This window comes from Vespula pensylvanica, chromosome 5, assembly GCF_014466175.1.
Source record: "Vespula pensylvanica isolate Volc-1 chromosome 5, ASM1446617v1, whole genome shotgun sequence".
NCBI classification, from domain to species: domain Eukaryota; kingdom Metazoa; phylum Arthropoda; class Insecta; order Hymenoptera; family Vespidae; genus Vespula; species Vespula pensylvanica.
In genome coordinates this window covers 8,362,018-8,378,368 of record NC_057689.1, presented here as the reverse complement: position 1 = coordinate 8,378,368, position 16,351 = coordinate 8,362,018, and the positions used below count along the sequence as shown (strand labels likewise).

The 16,351-nt window shown below is 30.9% G+C and overlaps 3 protein-coding genes and 1 long non-coding RNA gene across 8 annotated transcripts in view; 1 reads left to right on the top strand and 3 right to left on the bottom strand.

Moving 5' to 3' along the window:
* Nucleotides 1-1,051, bottom strand: part of LOC122629230 — an 8,447-nt gene extending 7,396 nt beyond the window's left edge. Inside the window, exons 1-3 of the long non-coding RNA XR_006327207.1 lie at nt 947-1,051; nt 714-816; nt 464-617 (exon numbers count right to left, since the gene is read on the bottom strand). This is a non-coding gene — a long non-coding RNA (uncharacterized LOC122629230). The remainder of the gene's footprint in view (nt 1-463; nt 618-713; nt 817-946) is intronic.
* Nucleotides 1,052-1,187: 136 nt separating this feature from the next.
* On the top strand, nt 1,188-3,821 carry LOC122629227 (inhibitor of growth protein 1). 2 transcript variants are annotated; one of them, XM_043812391.1, is made up of 3 exons: nt 1,188-1,600; nt 2,233-2,436; nt 2,563-3,821. In XM_043812391.1, exons 1-3 carry the CDS (start codon nt 1,588-1,590, stop codon nt 3,138-3,140), a joined length of 795 nt encoding a protein of 264 aa, XP_043668326.1. In that variant the 5' UTR covers nt 1,188-1,587; the 3' UTR covers nt 3,141-3,821. The 2 variants fall into 2 exon arrangements, with proteins under 2 accessions (XP_043668326.1, XP_043668324.1); XM_043812389.1 differs by having other exon boundaries at nt 1,188-2,036; nt 2,563-3,819.
* Nucleotides 3,822-3,945: 124 nt separating this feature from the next.
* Nucleotides 3,946-9,057, bottom strand: LOC122629325 (ubiquitin-conjugating enzyme E2-17 kDa). Of its 4 annotated transcripts, XM_043812666.1 has the most exons (6): nt 8,370-9,057; nt 7,658-7,690; nt 7,476-7,556; nt 7,121-7,325; nt 5,307-5,468; nt 3,946-4,743 (listed from the first exon to the last, which is right to left on the bottom strand). In XM_043812666.1, the coding sequence occupies exons 1-5, from the start codon at nt 8,411-8,413 to the stop codon at nt 5,313-5,315; spliced, it is 519 nt and encodes a 172-aa protein (XP_043668601.1). In that variant the 5' UTR covers nt 8,414-9,057; the 3' UTR covers nt 3,946-4,743; nt 5,307-5,312. The 4 variants fall into 4 exon arrangements, with proteins under 4 accessions (XP_043668601.1, XP_043668603.1, XP_043668602.1 ...); XM_043812668.1 differs by lacking the exon at nt 7,658-7,690 and having other exon boundaries at nt 8,370-9,052; XM_043812667.1 differs by lacking the exons at nt 3,946-4,743; nt 5,307-5,468 and adding an exon at nt 5,666-6,279 and having other exon boundaries at nt 8,370-9,052.
* A 586-nt stretch (nt 9,058-9,643) lies between these two features.
* Nucleotides 9,644-12,263, bottom strand: LOC122629420 (X-ray repair cross-complementing protein 6-like). Its single transcript, XM_043812809.1, has 9 exons — nt 11,972-12,263; nt 11,694-11,865; nt 11,153-11,588; nt 10,981-11,080; nt 10,674-10,911; nt 10,446-10,607; nt 10,153-10,383; nt 9,896-10,086; nt 9,644-9,822 (listed from the first exon to the last, which is right to left on the bottom strand). The coding sequence occupies exons 1-9, from the start codon at nt 12,137-12,139 to the stop codon at nt 9,694-9,696; spliced, it is 1,827 nt and encodes a 608-aa protein (XP_043668744.1). The 5' UTR covers nt 12,140-12,263; the 3' UTR covers nt 9,644-9,693.
* Nucleotides 12,264-16,351: the final 4,088 nt, after the last annotated feature.

Below are 16,351 nucleotides of genomic sequence, written 5' to 3'. Positions count from 1 at the left end.
ATATCTTTATAAATAGAATGTCCAAAAAGTTTTGATTAATATTTCAGTGAATTCTACAAAACAACTTGTTAACTTTCTTTTTTTTTCTTTTTATTTATTTTATTACCAATTAAATTAAATGATAAAAGAATTAATTCTATTAGATTATTTAGAAACAATCTCATCGTGTTTAAATCTACCAAAGGCTAACTAGGTTATTATGTGTGATAAACTAACTTTAAGATCATGTAAGGTTATAAGTTGACCGCGGTGGTTATTAGTTCCTATTAAAAAGTTGTGTGTTCTATGGAATCTCTTCAATAGGCTTTTGAAATATAGGTCAAAAATCTTTTGGAACATTCTGTATATCACATTTGAGAATCTTTTTATATATATGTACATATGTACATACGTAATATGTAATAGTCTTGTAAATATCCCATAAAACTATATAATTAACTTTCTGTTGAGAAAAAAAACGTACCTATGATGATAGTTCGTCTTTCTTCTGTAAATATGGCGCTGAACGTTGCAAGTTAGATGCTCCGTCGATAACATAAACGAACGTACCACAGTTTTAATCAATAAGATGCCAAATTATAAACATGTTTTAATAGTGCCTTTAACAATTTGATATCCTGAAATAAATAAAAATATTTAATAATTTAATGACTCAATCTTTTGTACGATTAATTATTGACTTCTCCTCTTTCTCAATTAAACAGTTATATTACCGACTCTTTCGTAACTTTCATATGTAGTTCACTTTGCAACCGTCAAGCAACTGATGTCGTTACGTTAGGCATAATACGATACTCTTTCTTTCTCTTTTTGTTCCTAAAAATAGTTCTTTTTGAAGATTCTCCAAAGACATTGTATAACAAAAAAGTAAGATTCAAGTTTCTAACGCTTTATTTTTATTAACACAATTTATATTTCGTTTGAAAATAAAATACGTTTGACTTACGTAACATCTGCATTCAAAACGCACCAATCAAAAAATAGGTATGAAAATAAACGTTCTTCTATTGGTCGATCTTAGAAACGAATACTGTTTTATATTCTAAAAAGATAATCCTTCGTGGTGTAGCGATATATATCTACCAACATATATTATCCAATAAGAACGTTTTATTTCTAGTTCAATGCACTCAAAATTCGTCAAGATCACTTTCCCGACTATCTAATTATCAATGACAACGATATGACGTCTTTAACTTTAATCGAATTCACGATCGATTATGTTCGAGTTAATCGAATTATTTCATTGGCCGTGAACAAGTGTGATCTAGCTCCGTTTCCGAAATAAACGCGCGTTATGAGACTTGCAGGAGCCATCGGAATGCAGATTACGAATTTTCATCGTGTGTATACTCGTTGTGTGTAACCTGTGTTTCTCTGTAGTGGTATATCTTGTTCGGCAATGAAAACAAAAGAAGCAAATAGCATCGACATGATTGATAGTGAAAAAGTGGTATTCGAGGATGTTTCTTTTATGTACCGTCATGTGAACGGTTTATGGACGTAGGTGGTACGCATTGGCATAAAAAAGAAAGAGAAGAAAAAAATAGAAAGAGAGAAGAACCGGTGTGACGACTTTCGGATCGAATGTTTTTGTGTGGTATATATAAAAAATAAGAAAAAGAAAAAGAAAAGAAAGAAAGAAAGGAAAAGGTAGAGAAAAAACGGTCACAAAAAAGAATTGGTTACTGTTGTATATGCGGCGCACGCGTATAACATACACATATGTGATTTTCCGTAAATTAGCCGCATATATAACTATATGTTACAGACGATACTTTGTAGAAACGATATGTAAGAAAAGTTAGGAGACTTTACTTTAAACGGTGTGTAACCATCGTTGGTGGTGCTGTTTACGTATATATTTTTCTTGTTTTAACGAGATACGGAAGACTGAAAAATGTTAAATCAAGCAGTCGTCGAGGCTCTGTATTCAGCGACTTACATAGAAAATTATTTGGACTGTGTCGAAAATCTGCCTAACGACTTGCAAAGACACGTTTCGCGTCTTCGCGAATTGGATGCCACTTGTCAAAGTAAGTTTAGTTAACGTGATTTCAAATCCGTCGGTTCTACGTAAAAATGTTATACTTTCGTTCTTTCTAACAAAAGATTTTACTCTTATATAAAGAAAATGTTTGTGAAAAATATAAGAGCAATCGTTAATAAAAAAAAAAATATGATACCCTTTACGTCTATTTATAATTCTTTTTTATTTTCACTCGAAATTAGCATACTTGCGAGAGGTAGACCAACATCAGGAAGCATTGAGAAATGATATCGACTTATCCGTAAGAAGAAGAGCACTTTTGAGGGTACAACAGGCGCTTATCGCGGCTCAAGAAATTGGAGATGAGAAATTACAAATAGTACAGCAGGTTCAAGATTTGATAGAGAATAAATCTAGACAGCTTGATGTAGATTATCATAATCTAGGTATGCTATGTAATAGAGTATATGCACGTTAAATCATTATATTGTTTTTTGTACAAGCTTCCCTACGAGTTAGTTACAGATTCGTTCAACAATATTTAGTTAATAATAATGTTATCTCTTTTTTAGATTTTGGTAAAGAGCAAGAAAATTGTGAGTCGAATCGTGAATCAAATTCGAATATTAATTCCAATTCTTCTACCAATGCAAACAATAATGAACGTTTACCAAAACGAGCTAGAAGGACAAGAACGGAGACGTTGGTTGAATCAGGACATGCGATGGATATGATTGTAGTATCCGAAACAAGATCCAATTCTTTAACGAATACGAGTAATGGTAATCAAAAGAAGACTACGACTGCGAATACAGGTAAAAAGAAGAAAAGGAAGTCTAGGCAAGGTAACCAACATAATCAACATAGGGAAGATACTCCACCACCATTGGAAGATGATCTTGCGATAGATCCAGACGAGCCAACATATTGCCTTTGCGACCAAATTTCATATGGAGAAATGATACTTTGTGATAATGATTTATGTCCAATAGAGTGGTTCCACTTCTCTTGTGTCTCACTCAGTACTAAACCAAAAGGGAAATGGTTTTGTCCAAAGTGTCGGGGAGATCGTCCAAACGTTATGAAACCAAAAGCACAATTTTTGAAAGAACTTGAAAGGTACAATAAAGAGAAAGAAGAAAAATCGTAGCAGACAAAGTATGGTTAAAAAATTTAAGGATTTAAAAAATTTGGTGTAAAACAATATTGAATGTAATTAGAATTCATTTCAATCTATAAATTGTATCCATAAAATTTGAAGATTTAGAATCTAATTAAATCAAGTGAATTATATTAAATTATGACACTGATAATGAAAATGATTATTGTATATAATAATACTTTATAGTTTGACTAAACCAGTGATATTGGGTTACATCCAAAGATTAAAGCCAGCTAAAACAGAGTCTCATATATAAAAAAAAAAAAAAAAAAAAAAAAAAAAGGAATAGTATATAGAGAATATTCGTAATATAACTCTATACGTTATTTGCATAAATAGTATTACGTACTAATATAATTATTCTTAAAAAATTAAAAAGGACAAAACGTGAAAACTCTTAGATGTAGTTTCTTAATAAGAAATTCTTAGATAACAGAAGATATATTACATAAGAACGTTTAAGAAAATATCTCCATATTAGCGAAATAATAAATGTATAAAAATTACAACTTATAATTTTAATAGCTTTTGTGACATGGAAGGGATGTTCTCAATAGTTTTCTTCTAAAATTGTAATATAATTCAGAGTTTTTGTTATTTTAACTTCTTATGTATCTTAATATTTATCGAAAATACGTTATTTTTTTTCTTGTATATTAATAAATAAAAATTAATGATAATGCTATGTACATCAAAATGTAAATGAAATGAGCAGGAGTCTCGTAATTTATATATTCATTGCATTTTTTCTTAATTGATTAATATATAATTTTACATAAAATATAAGATCAAGTATAAGTAACATAATATATTTCAGAATTTATTGAAGAAAACAAGGTTATATTATATAAAAGTTGATTACATTGTTAAATTGCATATGATAAATTATAGAAAGTGAGTCTCTTATGGTTCTATCTCAAATTTATATTATTCATTTAATTTTACTAAGTTGGATTCAAATATTTGCAACAGCAAAATAAAACAAAAGACAAATGTATATAAAATCAAAACTAAATGTGCGTAGGTGTATTTGTTTTTCAATGACTTCAAGCATAATATTTTATTACAATTTTTAAACAAAACTCCATTTTAAATACAAATTCAAATTTATATGCTTTAAAACAATAACTCAATAATTAAAATTAAACTGAAGTATCATTGTGCTTGAAGTCCTTGAAATAAAAAATAAAGTACAATGCATAAAGTAAATTTGACACTTAACAAATTTCAACTTCTAAGTATCTTATCGAAGACACAAAACAGGAATAGGTAATATACGTACAAATGCCCTTGGTCTATAATATAGTAAATTTCATATATATCAAATTGTGTTCCATTTTCTATGAAACGAATTATTTTACGTTTAGAGAAATTCATTTTATATTTGCAATATAATTCTTATTAATGCCACATTATGATATTACAAAAAGAGTATTTGTACATATGTTTTTTATCGTTTTGTTATTCATGTTAAAGCACCTAAAATGTATTTATTATGAGCAAAAACCATACACATATTGTATTTATACTTATAAGTATAGATCACATAAGTTTCTCAGTGCGATTTCCATGTCATTCCAGGACTCTAAATCTGAAATAAATTCAATATTTTATAGAAATTAATAATCTAACGTCTTGGAATACTTCGTGAAATTATTTTTTAAAAAATAAGTATTTAAAAAGTAAATCTTCGAGAATTGACATATTATCAATAATCGCATCATGATCGAATTCGTGATTCGTATTATTACCGTCTTTTCTAAGAAATGCGAATTAAGAGTACAAATCTGTTATTTTCATTTTAACGTCAAAATTTATCGAACGTTTTACCTTCTTATCTATTTTATTATACACCGCAATTAATTTCTCCTTTAAATTTTTTTGATAGTATATATTTAATACGTACATACATATACATATACGCACTATATATATATATATGTATGTATGTATGTATGTATGTATTAAATACAAATATTTTATATATGATATATATGTATATATATATATATATATATATATTTCTAATATTACTAATGAATTGTATTGCGATTTCAGAGATGTCTCGATAAACCTATAAAGAATTCTCGAGTAAAATTATTATGATAATAAGTCAATTAATAATACGTATGATCGAAAGATAGAGAAGCATACTTAATGTCAGCGAGGATCCTCCGTATGACTTTCTTGAAAGTTCAACCAAGACTGTTCAACGACTGTGGCTACTCTCTTTTCGTATTCTCGTTTGTTCTCTTGATACAATTGTGCTGCTAGAGAATTTGCCGGTGAATTTGGATTTGGTTCGTCCAGTAATGACTGAAACAAATAAATTAAAAACTGTAATCCCGTTGAATGTGCAAGCGTTACAAACGAAAACAATAAACACACCGTACAAATACATACTATAAAACTATTTATATTATGGGATATTAAAGTTTCAAATTTCAAGCTGAAATTAAAAGAACAGGACAAACACAAAAAACAAAAGGTTCCAAAAAAGTTGTAAGACTATAAAAGTGAAATTATGCATTTATTAGTAAGTGTGTGTGCGCGTCCGCGCCTGTGTGTACGATCGCGCGCGCTCGCGCGTATATATATATATTTATATAACATGTATAAGTGAATTTACGTATTGTACGAAGTACTAAAATCTAATTTAAAAAATAAAACTATAAGTCTGCGCTTTTCAAAGGTATTAATTTTTTGCACAGAAACAAAAAGTCGGATATATCATATATATCTTATCATCTAATATTATTGATTTTTCATGTTATTTATCAGATATCGAAATAAATAAATTACACAATTTTATAATAATTTATTATTCAACATTGTAAAAATTCGGTCTAATGTTGCACATTGTGGTAATTCAATAGAGCTTTTGGAAGAAACATGCTAAGGTTCAGCGCAAGCTCCTTGGTAAGGCTGCACATTCTCCTCCATATCTAATCGCTGTAGGTGGTTGAATAATGCTGCGACAGCATCATGAAAACGTCTGTGACTAATCCACAAAACTCTGCTCCACACAAGCCTTCACTCGTTTCTCGTACTCGCGTCGATTCTCTTTGTACAGTTGTGCTGCCATTGAGTTGGCAGGTGAATTCGGGTTCGGGTCACTTAACAGCGACTGCAACCACATAAGTCGTATTCGTTACACGAAAATTCAAACGTTTCTTTTAGAATGCATGGCTTATAAATTTTATCTAAATGACAAAATTGTTAATATAGCTTGGCATTGGTGAAAGACAATTTGTTTGCGAAGAATGGAAAACCTTATGCATAGTGTAAGAATGTACTAATTTTTAGTGCATGTCATTCGTTTTATCGAATGAACTAGACTTTGTTGGAATTGCAACCGCTGTTAAGAGAAAAATGAACAATTCGCCATTTTAAGAAATAATTGTATGAGAGAAATAATAGTTGATCCATACGTATAATTTTAAATCAAAACATGGATACGATTTATGAAGAGTATTTGAAAATGAAAAAGAACAATCAATTATTTTTTATTTTACATTATAATAATCCAAGGACATTTCTAACCTAATAATTTTGTATATATATAATATCACACAGAGTACCCTTTGAAACATCTCTATCTCAAATATTTAAAGAAATTAAATGAAGAAAAAATAAGGGGGACTATAGTGTATTGCAAACCATCATTTAATATAATAAAATCTATAGTTATTTTTATATATATATTATATAACTATATAAATCATCTTCCTAAATTTTGCAAGTACTTCTGTGTGAATATCACTATATAACCTTTGTACACATAAACACATTACTGTCATGCAAATGCATTCAGCTTTGTTAACAATCCAATAAATTAAATTCTGTTATATAATAATTCATTTGTAATGCAAATCAAACTACGTACTGACGCGAAGCATATCTCTGTATAAACTTGAAAGTATTATAAAATCATTTTTAAAGATACCTGTCAATAAGTTTTGATTTACCTGTATAGATGTTAAGATAGCAGAAACATCATATGTAGGACTCCAACGATTTTGTAGAATATCAAGGCAAATACCCCCATCGGCATATACATTAGGGTGGAACATCTTACTGACAAATCTTACTGTAGGGGGCTTGTTTGGATATTCTTCCGTGAACTCTATTGTGAGTTTAAATGTACCATCCTCAAATGGAGTGTCATGTGGTCTAAAACAAATAAAAATTGCAATATTGAATATTAATAGCAACATTAAGGTAAAATGAGACGTACAAAGTATATTTAGAGGTTAAGAGGCCACAAAAGTTTTTTTTCATAATACTTAGACAAAGCTTAGAGACAAAATTTAGAGTTCTTACCCAAATATAACAGCATTCCATATCATAATATTATTGTCTGTAGGTGCACCAGATACTCCAGTAGGTGGATCTTCTTGTAATCTGTTTAAACATGACATATTTTATTTATACGATTTATTTACTTTCTCCAATATACTTCAGTACGTTCTACTATATTCTAATATCATTAGTGGGATAATTACTCTTTGGAATACAATGCCACTTCTACTTCCATGCTAGATCAATAAAATCAATAAACATAGTTTTAGCAAACTTATATAATAACAAATGTGCATGTATGTTACAAAATGACAGTTTAAAAGACATTAGATATATCGATCAAAAATTGTGCCAGAATTTAAATGCTGCTTCAAAGGCCTTTCATACTAGTTATTTTTAGCCGTTAGAAATGTACGTTTAAAAATATGCTACAAGTTTACTTAATAAATATCCTAATATGTTCAAAAGGTATAAAAGATCTTGATATATTCCGCTTCGATCAAGCAAATCAAACTGAAACGAAAGAAAGCACCTTTAACTTATACAAAGGCAAATTTTCAAAGGAACATGTTAAAAAGCAGCGTGGAGAAAGTTTATAGGAACATCATGGATAAACAAACGGGCTTATTCATAAAAGTTTCGCTTGGCAAAAGAAGAACATTTACAAGGTGCACTTCACAAGCACAAGTTCCTAATAATAACTTCGTCTTCACAATGACGTTCGCACGTTGCGTATGCTCGGATTACTCGAATTCATCCTCTCCCGCGAGAACGGAACGTACATACGTATACAGGTTATTCCGTTAGGAAAAATTCGATGTACTTTTCAATATAGATGCCGATAGTATCTATACACGTTAGAACGATAAAATGGCAAAGTAGTTTTAGTATTGATAATAACGATGAAAAAAATACCTCTTAAAATCTCTCATTAGCCTTCTTCTTGCAGGGGTAGACATCCCTCACGAACGGGTTGGTCGCTCCCAAATCGTCGAAACGAATAAATTCTTGACCGTTCCGTATAGTTTCTTGGCACCTTTCGTTTATGCGATTATCGTGGAACAGAAAGGAGATAAAAAAAAGAAAGGTTGAGAGAAGGAAGTTTAACGCGCCGCCCGTCGACTCTACAATTTCGTCTTCGTCTAATTCTTTCTTTTTACGATCTCGTCGCTCGCAACAAAATCGACTGTTGTTCCTGTACTGCGTACGCGTCTCTGTCTCTCTCTTGCACTTCGAGCCTTTTGTCACACCGAAGGCCACCCTCCTTCGGTATAATACCGTTATAGGTTGTTCAAAATTAGTTCTGTTTTAAGACTTTGGAATTAACACTTGATTCGGCCTATCGATATATTATGTGTACATAGGCGAAGCGTTAATTTTTCATCGTTCCCGAGCGAGCAATGAAGCCGCGCCAGCGCTAATACCCCCTCTGCTACGACGAGAACTGCGACTGTCCCGAAGAATTCATTCGTCAGACTATCAAAAACGACGAACAGCTGGACTATACTAAACCGAACTAGGCAGAATAAGAAATGAGTAAGAATCGCAACTCTCTCTCTCTACTACCGGTACGCAACTTGCTTTCTCGCTTTGTGTGACAAGCTGTCTACGTTTTGGTAAGATCTTCGAATTGAGTTTCCCTAGCCAATCGTTTTCCTAGTAATCTCTTATGTTTGTACCACGAGATTATCGTTGATTGGCTTGTTTCGTGGTGGCTTAAGGATTAAGGATATTGTGGATAAGGCATAACTCGAGTTGTTCGATACAACAAACACGTCCGAAATTCAAGTATACTTGGATTATAATTTTGTTTGTATTATATTAACGTTTGATTTGAACTATATTCTTTTTCTTTATGCGATTACTTTTCGGATTATATAAAATTATAAATTTAAAGAATTATACTTTTTTTAGGTTAAGACGAAATAATAATGTACAATATATTTTATTTCGATGGTATATAATATGAAATAACTTAACGTAATTTACAGTATATCTTTTTATTATTTTTTTGTTCGTTTTATTTATTAGCCTTTACGTATTTTATTAACGAATCTATGCAAACGTTGTATCGTTGATGAAAATATTTTTACATAACCTTGTATCTTAAGAAAGTTATTAAAATATAATTATTATATTATTGTTTATCTTATAAGACCAATATTGTTTGTTTTCGAATACACATAAAATCTTATATATAAAATATAATTTATAATATTAAAAACATTTTTTTACATTTCTAGTTTTCATCTGAATTTTTTCTGTAATGCGTATAAAGTCTATCTATGAGTTCTATTTTACGTCCAGATGTGATTAAACCAGCATTGCGCAAAAATAATTGTAAATCTGATACTTTGCATCGATCCAACTAAAAAAAAGCAAATTTAGTACGTTTTTTTTTTTTTTTACTCTATTGTAACGTAAGTAATAATTTAAAATACCTTATTTTGTTGTACAAGCTCAAGAACATCTTCGTCGTTATACGTTACAACTGACTTATCGCTACTCTTACCAGATTTCTTATATCTTTTCTTGTCTGGCGGATTAAATTCATTTTCTTCTGGCATAAATAATTCATTAATTTGTTTTGTTAAATCACCTATTCTTTCTTGGAGTACATCTTCCATGGGAACTGGAAATTATGCTTTAAACATTTGTACTTCGATCTATATTAAACTTCTGTCGTTATAATGCTCACGTGTTTCATCCTGTGGAGGATCTCGTACATCAAGATCCAAAGCTAATGTCTCCACACTTTGCAGTTTAACTTGTAATTTAGGATTTGGAAATCTTTCTGGATCATAAATTTGACTAAATTTTTTAATAATCTGTTTAAACAATTGAACACCTTCATCATTAATAGGGATTTTTTTATCTTGATCATTAAATGCGTATTGATACATTTCTTCAGTAAAATTATTTACATTTTCTAAAAAAATAAAATAAACAATTACGTAATTCCTATAAGTCAAATTTGAATTTTGAACGAACCATTATATGGTATTTTGTATAAATAAAACCCTCCTTCATCGGACATTGGTATCATGTTGTATAAATAGGATCCAGAATGTTTTCTCAAAGTTACTCTACATATTATTATAAGATTCCTTTTTTTACATTTATCTAATAAAGCGGCAAATAATAATTTTTCACCTAACAAATAAGATTAATGATATTATTTTTTCTTTAAATAAAATGAGTCGTATTCAAAGATATTACCTTTACTGCAACTTTTATTACAAGAGACAAAATAAGGTGCATGGAGGTGATACATTGGATCACAATAAAAAGGTTTCACACCGATCATATCTATTCCCATTTCAAAAATTTTTTCAAAACTTTTAACTTCATCTAAAGTAAAATATATTTTTTCTCCACCAAATTCTCCCATTTTTCTCAAATCTGCATCTAATAAAGGCATAGTAATTTTTTCATCTCGTTCTTGATCCTCTTCGTCCTAGACAAGTAATGGAATTTATAAAATATCTTGTAACTTTTATAACAGCAAGATATGCATAAAACAAACCTCTTCCGTGTCAGAATCCTTTCTTTGGAAATATGTATATGCAACCAGAGGAGCATTATTTTCTGAATTCATTGTCATTTTTTTCACATCTTGCGATTTACTACGACACATTATGAAAAATATAAGTTATAATATTTAAATGTAAATAAATAATAAAAATAGTCAAACGTACACACAAACATTACATATATCTACATTTATTACGACATCTTTTCCAAGTCTCCAAGGTAACTTTGCCATGCGTCTAGATGGCCGTTTTACTTGATGTAATAAATCTTTGTAAGAAGTTCTTTGGTAATCTTCTTTGTTAATATTTCTGGACAGCATCTCAAGATCTTTGTAAAAACGTTCAGCATCCCAGGTATTTCCTAAACCAACTACATAAAGTAATATACCTGAATCGCTATAAGTGGCTGCTTTAGCTCTGATACGATGCTTTTCATTTTCGTTAGTCAATGGTGGAACATCATGACACGTATATAATATAACTCTACGTGCAGACATCGTTAGGTTTATAGAAGAAAAACTTAGAGCTGCATGCCATAAAGTATCTTGAAAAGGATATTGTTTGGAGGAGCTTTTACTTTTATAATCTTTCCAATTATTTCCTATCGAAATAAAGTTAATTAGAATAAAACAATTCAATCTAATATTATAAATATAAATTGTCAACGAGTAGAAATGTATTTTAAAAACCTTTTTGTACTACTCACGTATTTTTTCAGCTTCTTTTAATTTATTTATATTAATAGGAGAAAGTTTCTGTAAAGTTAAAATGTTTTCTATTTTTGTATCAGTATCGCATGTCTCCGTACCAATAAGTATTAAACCCATCCAATCTTGTCTGTTCCAAACTAATTTTTGTTTCAGAATATAAATATATTCCTAAATATTTGGATAAAGATGGTATTAAACGTATACTCTTGTCGAGAGAATGCAAATAAGTTTTTAATTGCAAAGATTATATAATATTTCAAAAAATAAATAATACCTCTATACACGATACAAAAAGTGGTATTCCATCATCATTATTGTTAAACATTTCAGAAGAAGTATCAATCAAAAAGAGTGTACCATCTCGAACACCGTAAAATTCTGCTGGATCATTTTGTTTCTCGGAATCATCTTGAGTATCATATTCTTCTGTAATTGTCGACATGTTTTTACTTAAACTGAATAATTTTACAAAATGGATCTACGCGTTATTATCAGAGATAACAATCGTTTCACAGAATCTTTTAAAACGCATTAATCGTTCGAAATTACGCCGCTATGAAGCAGATAACAATAATAAGATATCATTGGTCAAACAAATTTACCCCTATGCTCCGTAAGAGACGCGACCGTCATTCGAATACATGTCGCTGATTGGCTAGCTATTTTGGTAAATGTCGTCATTGGTAGTGTACGGACAGTCGTTATGGTTACAAAGAAAGAACATTGCAATTTAATGGCGGGCATCTAATATACGCATTTCTATCTCTTCTGCGTTTTTACAAATGTTCTATCCGAATGATTATATTTTGATTGTTTAAATTATATTTTTTAAAATTATTTTTTAAACGAATCTAAACAATATATATATATATGTATACTATTTTTATAGGATTATAAGATTACAAATCAAGTTAGATAATACTATGGTGATTTCCTAGAAACTTTTAGGGAAATACTAGTATCAAGTAAACACCTAGAAAGAAAGAAAGGTGGTAAAAGTGACGTGACAAGAGTGCCCTCTAGATAGAAATTCTACAATATAAAGAACACATGTGATTCTCCTTTCTCTATTCTGATTTATTATTTAGCGCGCATATATGATTTCTAAAGGGAGTATAATAAAATTAATTGTTATTGTAACTCTCAGTGGAATTCATCGATACAATATCTAAAATATGTCTTAAAAGATAAAAAATAACTATCTATTTAATTCCTCGTTTATATAATACTTTTTTTTTACTGTCGATATAAAAGGATTGTTACATGACCGACGAAGCAGCAACTGTAAGATGGCGTTACTATTCGCATGAGATCTAAATATCTAGGAACGTTCAATTATTATTATTTAAATTATAATCAAGGTAATATGAATTATTCTTATAAAAAAAAAAAAAAAAGAAGAAAATAAGAAAATAATATCACATACTTTCAATAAGAATCACTATTTTTATGATCGCAATGAATAAATAAATAAATAAACATAGTTGTAAGGAATGACAATGTCCTTACATTAATCTTTCCCTTTATAGACTCCATTTAAGGGACTTCGTATTTCCAATAAATCGACGCTTCGAGATCGATATGGTTCATATGAAAGGTAATATTGTTCGACAGTCGATCACCTTAACCTAAACATTTATTCCTCAGGGGCAGCGAAGCATAAAGCTGTCGGGTTTGAGACGAGAGCTTGAACGTTGGCGTGCGCCTTAATTTACGACTCCCTTCCAAGCCACGGCTGTTATAATGTTCTCCTCTTTCCTTCGACTCCGCATTATACTTCACGTATTAGCGTGCGCTAACGTCGAGCGTGCTTTATCGAAACTTCGTTTCTTACTCTCGCAAGGCTCGCATTTTTTTTACTTATCATATTTAGCACCGATCGTGATCAGAATTGATATAGAGTTAAAGAGAGCGAGAGAGAGAGAGAGAGAGAGAGAGAGAGAGAGAGAGAGAGAGAGAGAGAGAGAGAGATAAAGAAAAGAGGAAAAAGATTGTATTCTTTCTTTCTTTTTTTTTCAATCTTTATATACCTATATGCATATATCATGTATAAGTTCACGAATATATAGGAAAAAAAAAAAACCCTTCATGAAACGTGACCGCGTGGTAATCGCTTCTGTCTCGCCTCACTGCGAGAAGGCAACGACTATAAAACGGCAGTAAAAACTAAAAGGGAGAGCGACTTCGAGGGAAAGAAGAAGAAGAAGAAGAAGAAAAAGGAGAATTCCTGCGTCTTAGGACTTGGTTTGCTTTGACACTGACTAATCAAAACAGTGTTTCTTTCTTTTTTTCTCATTCCTTGTCGACTGACCCTCTTTTTTTCTTTCTTTCTTTTCTCTCTCTCTCTCTCTCTCTCTCTCTCTCTCTCTCTCTCTGTTTCTCTCTCTTTGTCTCTCTTTTTGGTTAGAAACCCTTGCGGAAACAAAAGAGTCAACGCCAGTACAGGTCGAAAGCACGTGTTCTCTTCTTATCACTTGGTCGTAATTTTACAAGAAAAACAATCGTAGGATCGGCTGAACGTATCGTTAAACACGGTCATTGTGCTTGTTTCAACAATACGCCGCCATGTTGGCAACACCGACGTCCGTTAAAGACCACGATTTCGATCAACAACTCGACTCGCTTAGTCGACACTGATGTTGAAAAATATTCCTTCAAGATATCGCTACAATCGTTAGTCAATTATATACTTTCTATATTGATATCTTTCTTGTGATTTATTCATTTTTATTTCTTATCAATCGATACTCGAATAATCACGATTACTTTCCGCCATTTTGATTTTTCATGCAAACCAATCATTGCGTTTGAGTTTTCTCGAACCTTAATTGTTCTATAAACTTCCTACTTCGAATAATGGAAAATAATTTAACAAAAGTAAATGTTAAATTGTTAAATTTTTCTTCATATTTATTAGAACATTAAATAAATGATTTTTCATTTTGATGTTGGAGAAAATAAATAAATAAGTAAGTGTGTAAGTAAGTGAGTACCAATCTTTTTATTCCGACCTAATCGTTTTTCTTCGAGCCGAAGGGTCGAGCTTGTTGCATCGATTCTTTCATCCCCACCAACGTTTTATTCGCGATACGATCTTCGACGAGTGCACTTTCAAGTGAGGATGCGCGAGAAATGTTCGAGCGAGTACGCGTCGAGTCGATGCCTCAAAACGAAACTCCCCAGCCAATGAGAAGGTTCGAGCGGTTGATCGACTACGCCCAAACATGGCGACCACTTTTCTCTCCCACCGAAATGGTTTCGCGAACAAGAACCATCTCTCTCTCTCTCTCTCTCTCTCTCTCTCTTTCTCTCTCTTTTTCTCGATATTTTCTACTGACTTTTATCGAATTTTTCTTTATCGTTTCTTTTTTACCTGCAGTTCTGTTATCTTTCTTTTCCTTTTTTTTCTTCTCCTTCTTCATTACTCGTTGATTTCATTGTGGGTGCCCCATTTGTTCGTTCAACAAAATGAAAAAAATGATAAAAAGAGAAAAATTTAGATGTATTTAATAAATAAAAATTGACTCTACGATGTTATGAAATTAAAAAAGTGAAGAAATTTATTAAAGATTCGATCAGGAGTATTCTTAATGCGATTTGAGATTAAATATAGGAACAGACGTTCACGATGTATCCATTTAACGAACGTATTTAATATTCGGTTCAAAATTGGCTAGAGCAAGTTTGAAGATCGATCGTATGCACACACGTTTTATAACCTCAAAGTGAAAAATGTGATTTCTTAATTGTGTCATTTCGATTTTTCTTTCTTCTTTTCTTCGATTTACAAACTTCGTCGATGTAATATTTTTTTGCATCATCATGAATTTCGACAAACGTAACACTTTGCTTTTTGACCTTATTTTAAACTGTTTAAATTACCAACCGTGTAACAAAACATGCATTGCACAATGCAATTTTCTTAGAATCCATTGCGGAACGCATTTTGGTTACGTTGAATTCATAACGCGCGCGTTTTTCATCATGAAGTTTGTTCTTGTTACCGTCCAATGTGTTCTCATATCTAAATGATAAAGTTTTATAAAATGAAAAGGAGAAAAAAGAAAAGGGAAATAAAAAGAGAAAGATCCCAGGATTCATTTCATTCCATCTTTTCTCTACCATTTTTTCCGTGTAAGTACTTAACTAAATATACGAAGATTAGGTAATGTAAAAATTCAAAGATACTTTTTTGACTCATTTGATTTCTTTCTTTTATCTTTCTCACATTGTCTCGTCTTTAATTTAACGATCTTAAATGAAATTATCGATTAATTAACACTTCTTCTCTCATATTTTATTAATTTTTTTTATAGAAAAACAAAAAAAGAATAAAACGAAACAAACAAAAAATACGAAACTGATCTAAGATAATACAAAGGATGAATCCTACTTTTTCATCGATTCTGTCACACAATATGGATAAAATCGAAGAAGGGATGTGTAGCTGGAGAATAGAGAGTCGGAGAGAAAGAGAGAGAGAGAGAGAGAGAGAGAGAGAGAGAGAGAGAGAGAGAAAGAGGGGAGAGATAGAGAGAGAGAGAGAGAAAGATGAAGAATACATGTATGTGTAAATGTGTGTGAGTGTGTGTGTGCGCGCGTATATGCGTTGTGTATGAGAAAGAGAGAGAGAGAGAAGAAAAGAGAAAATAGG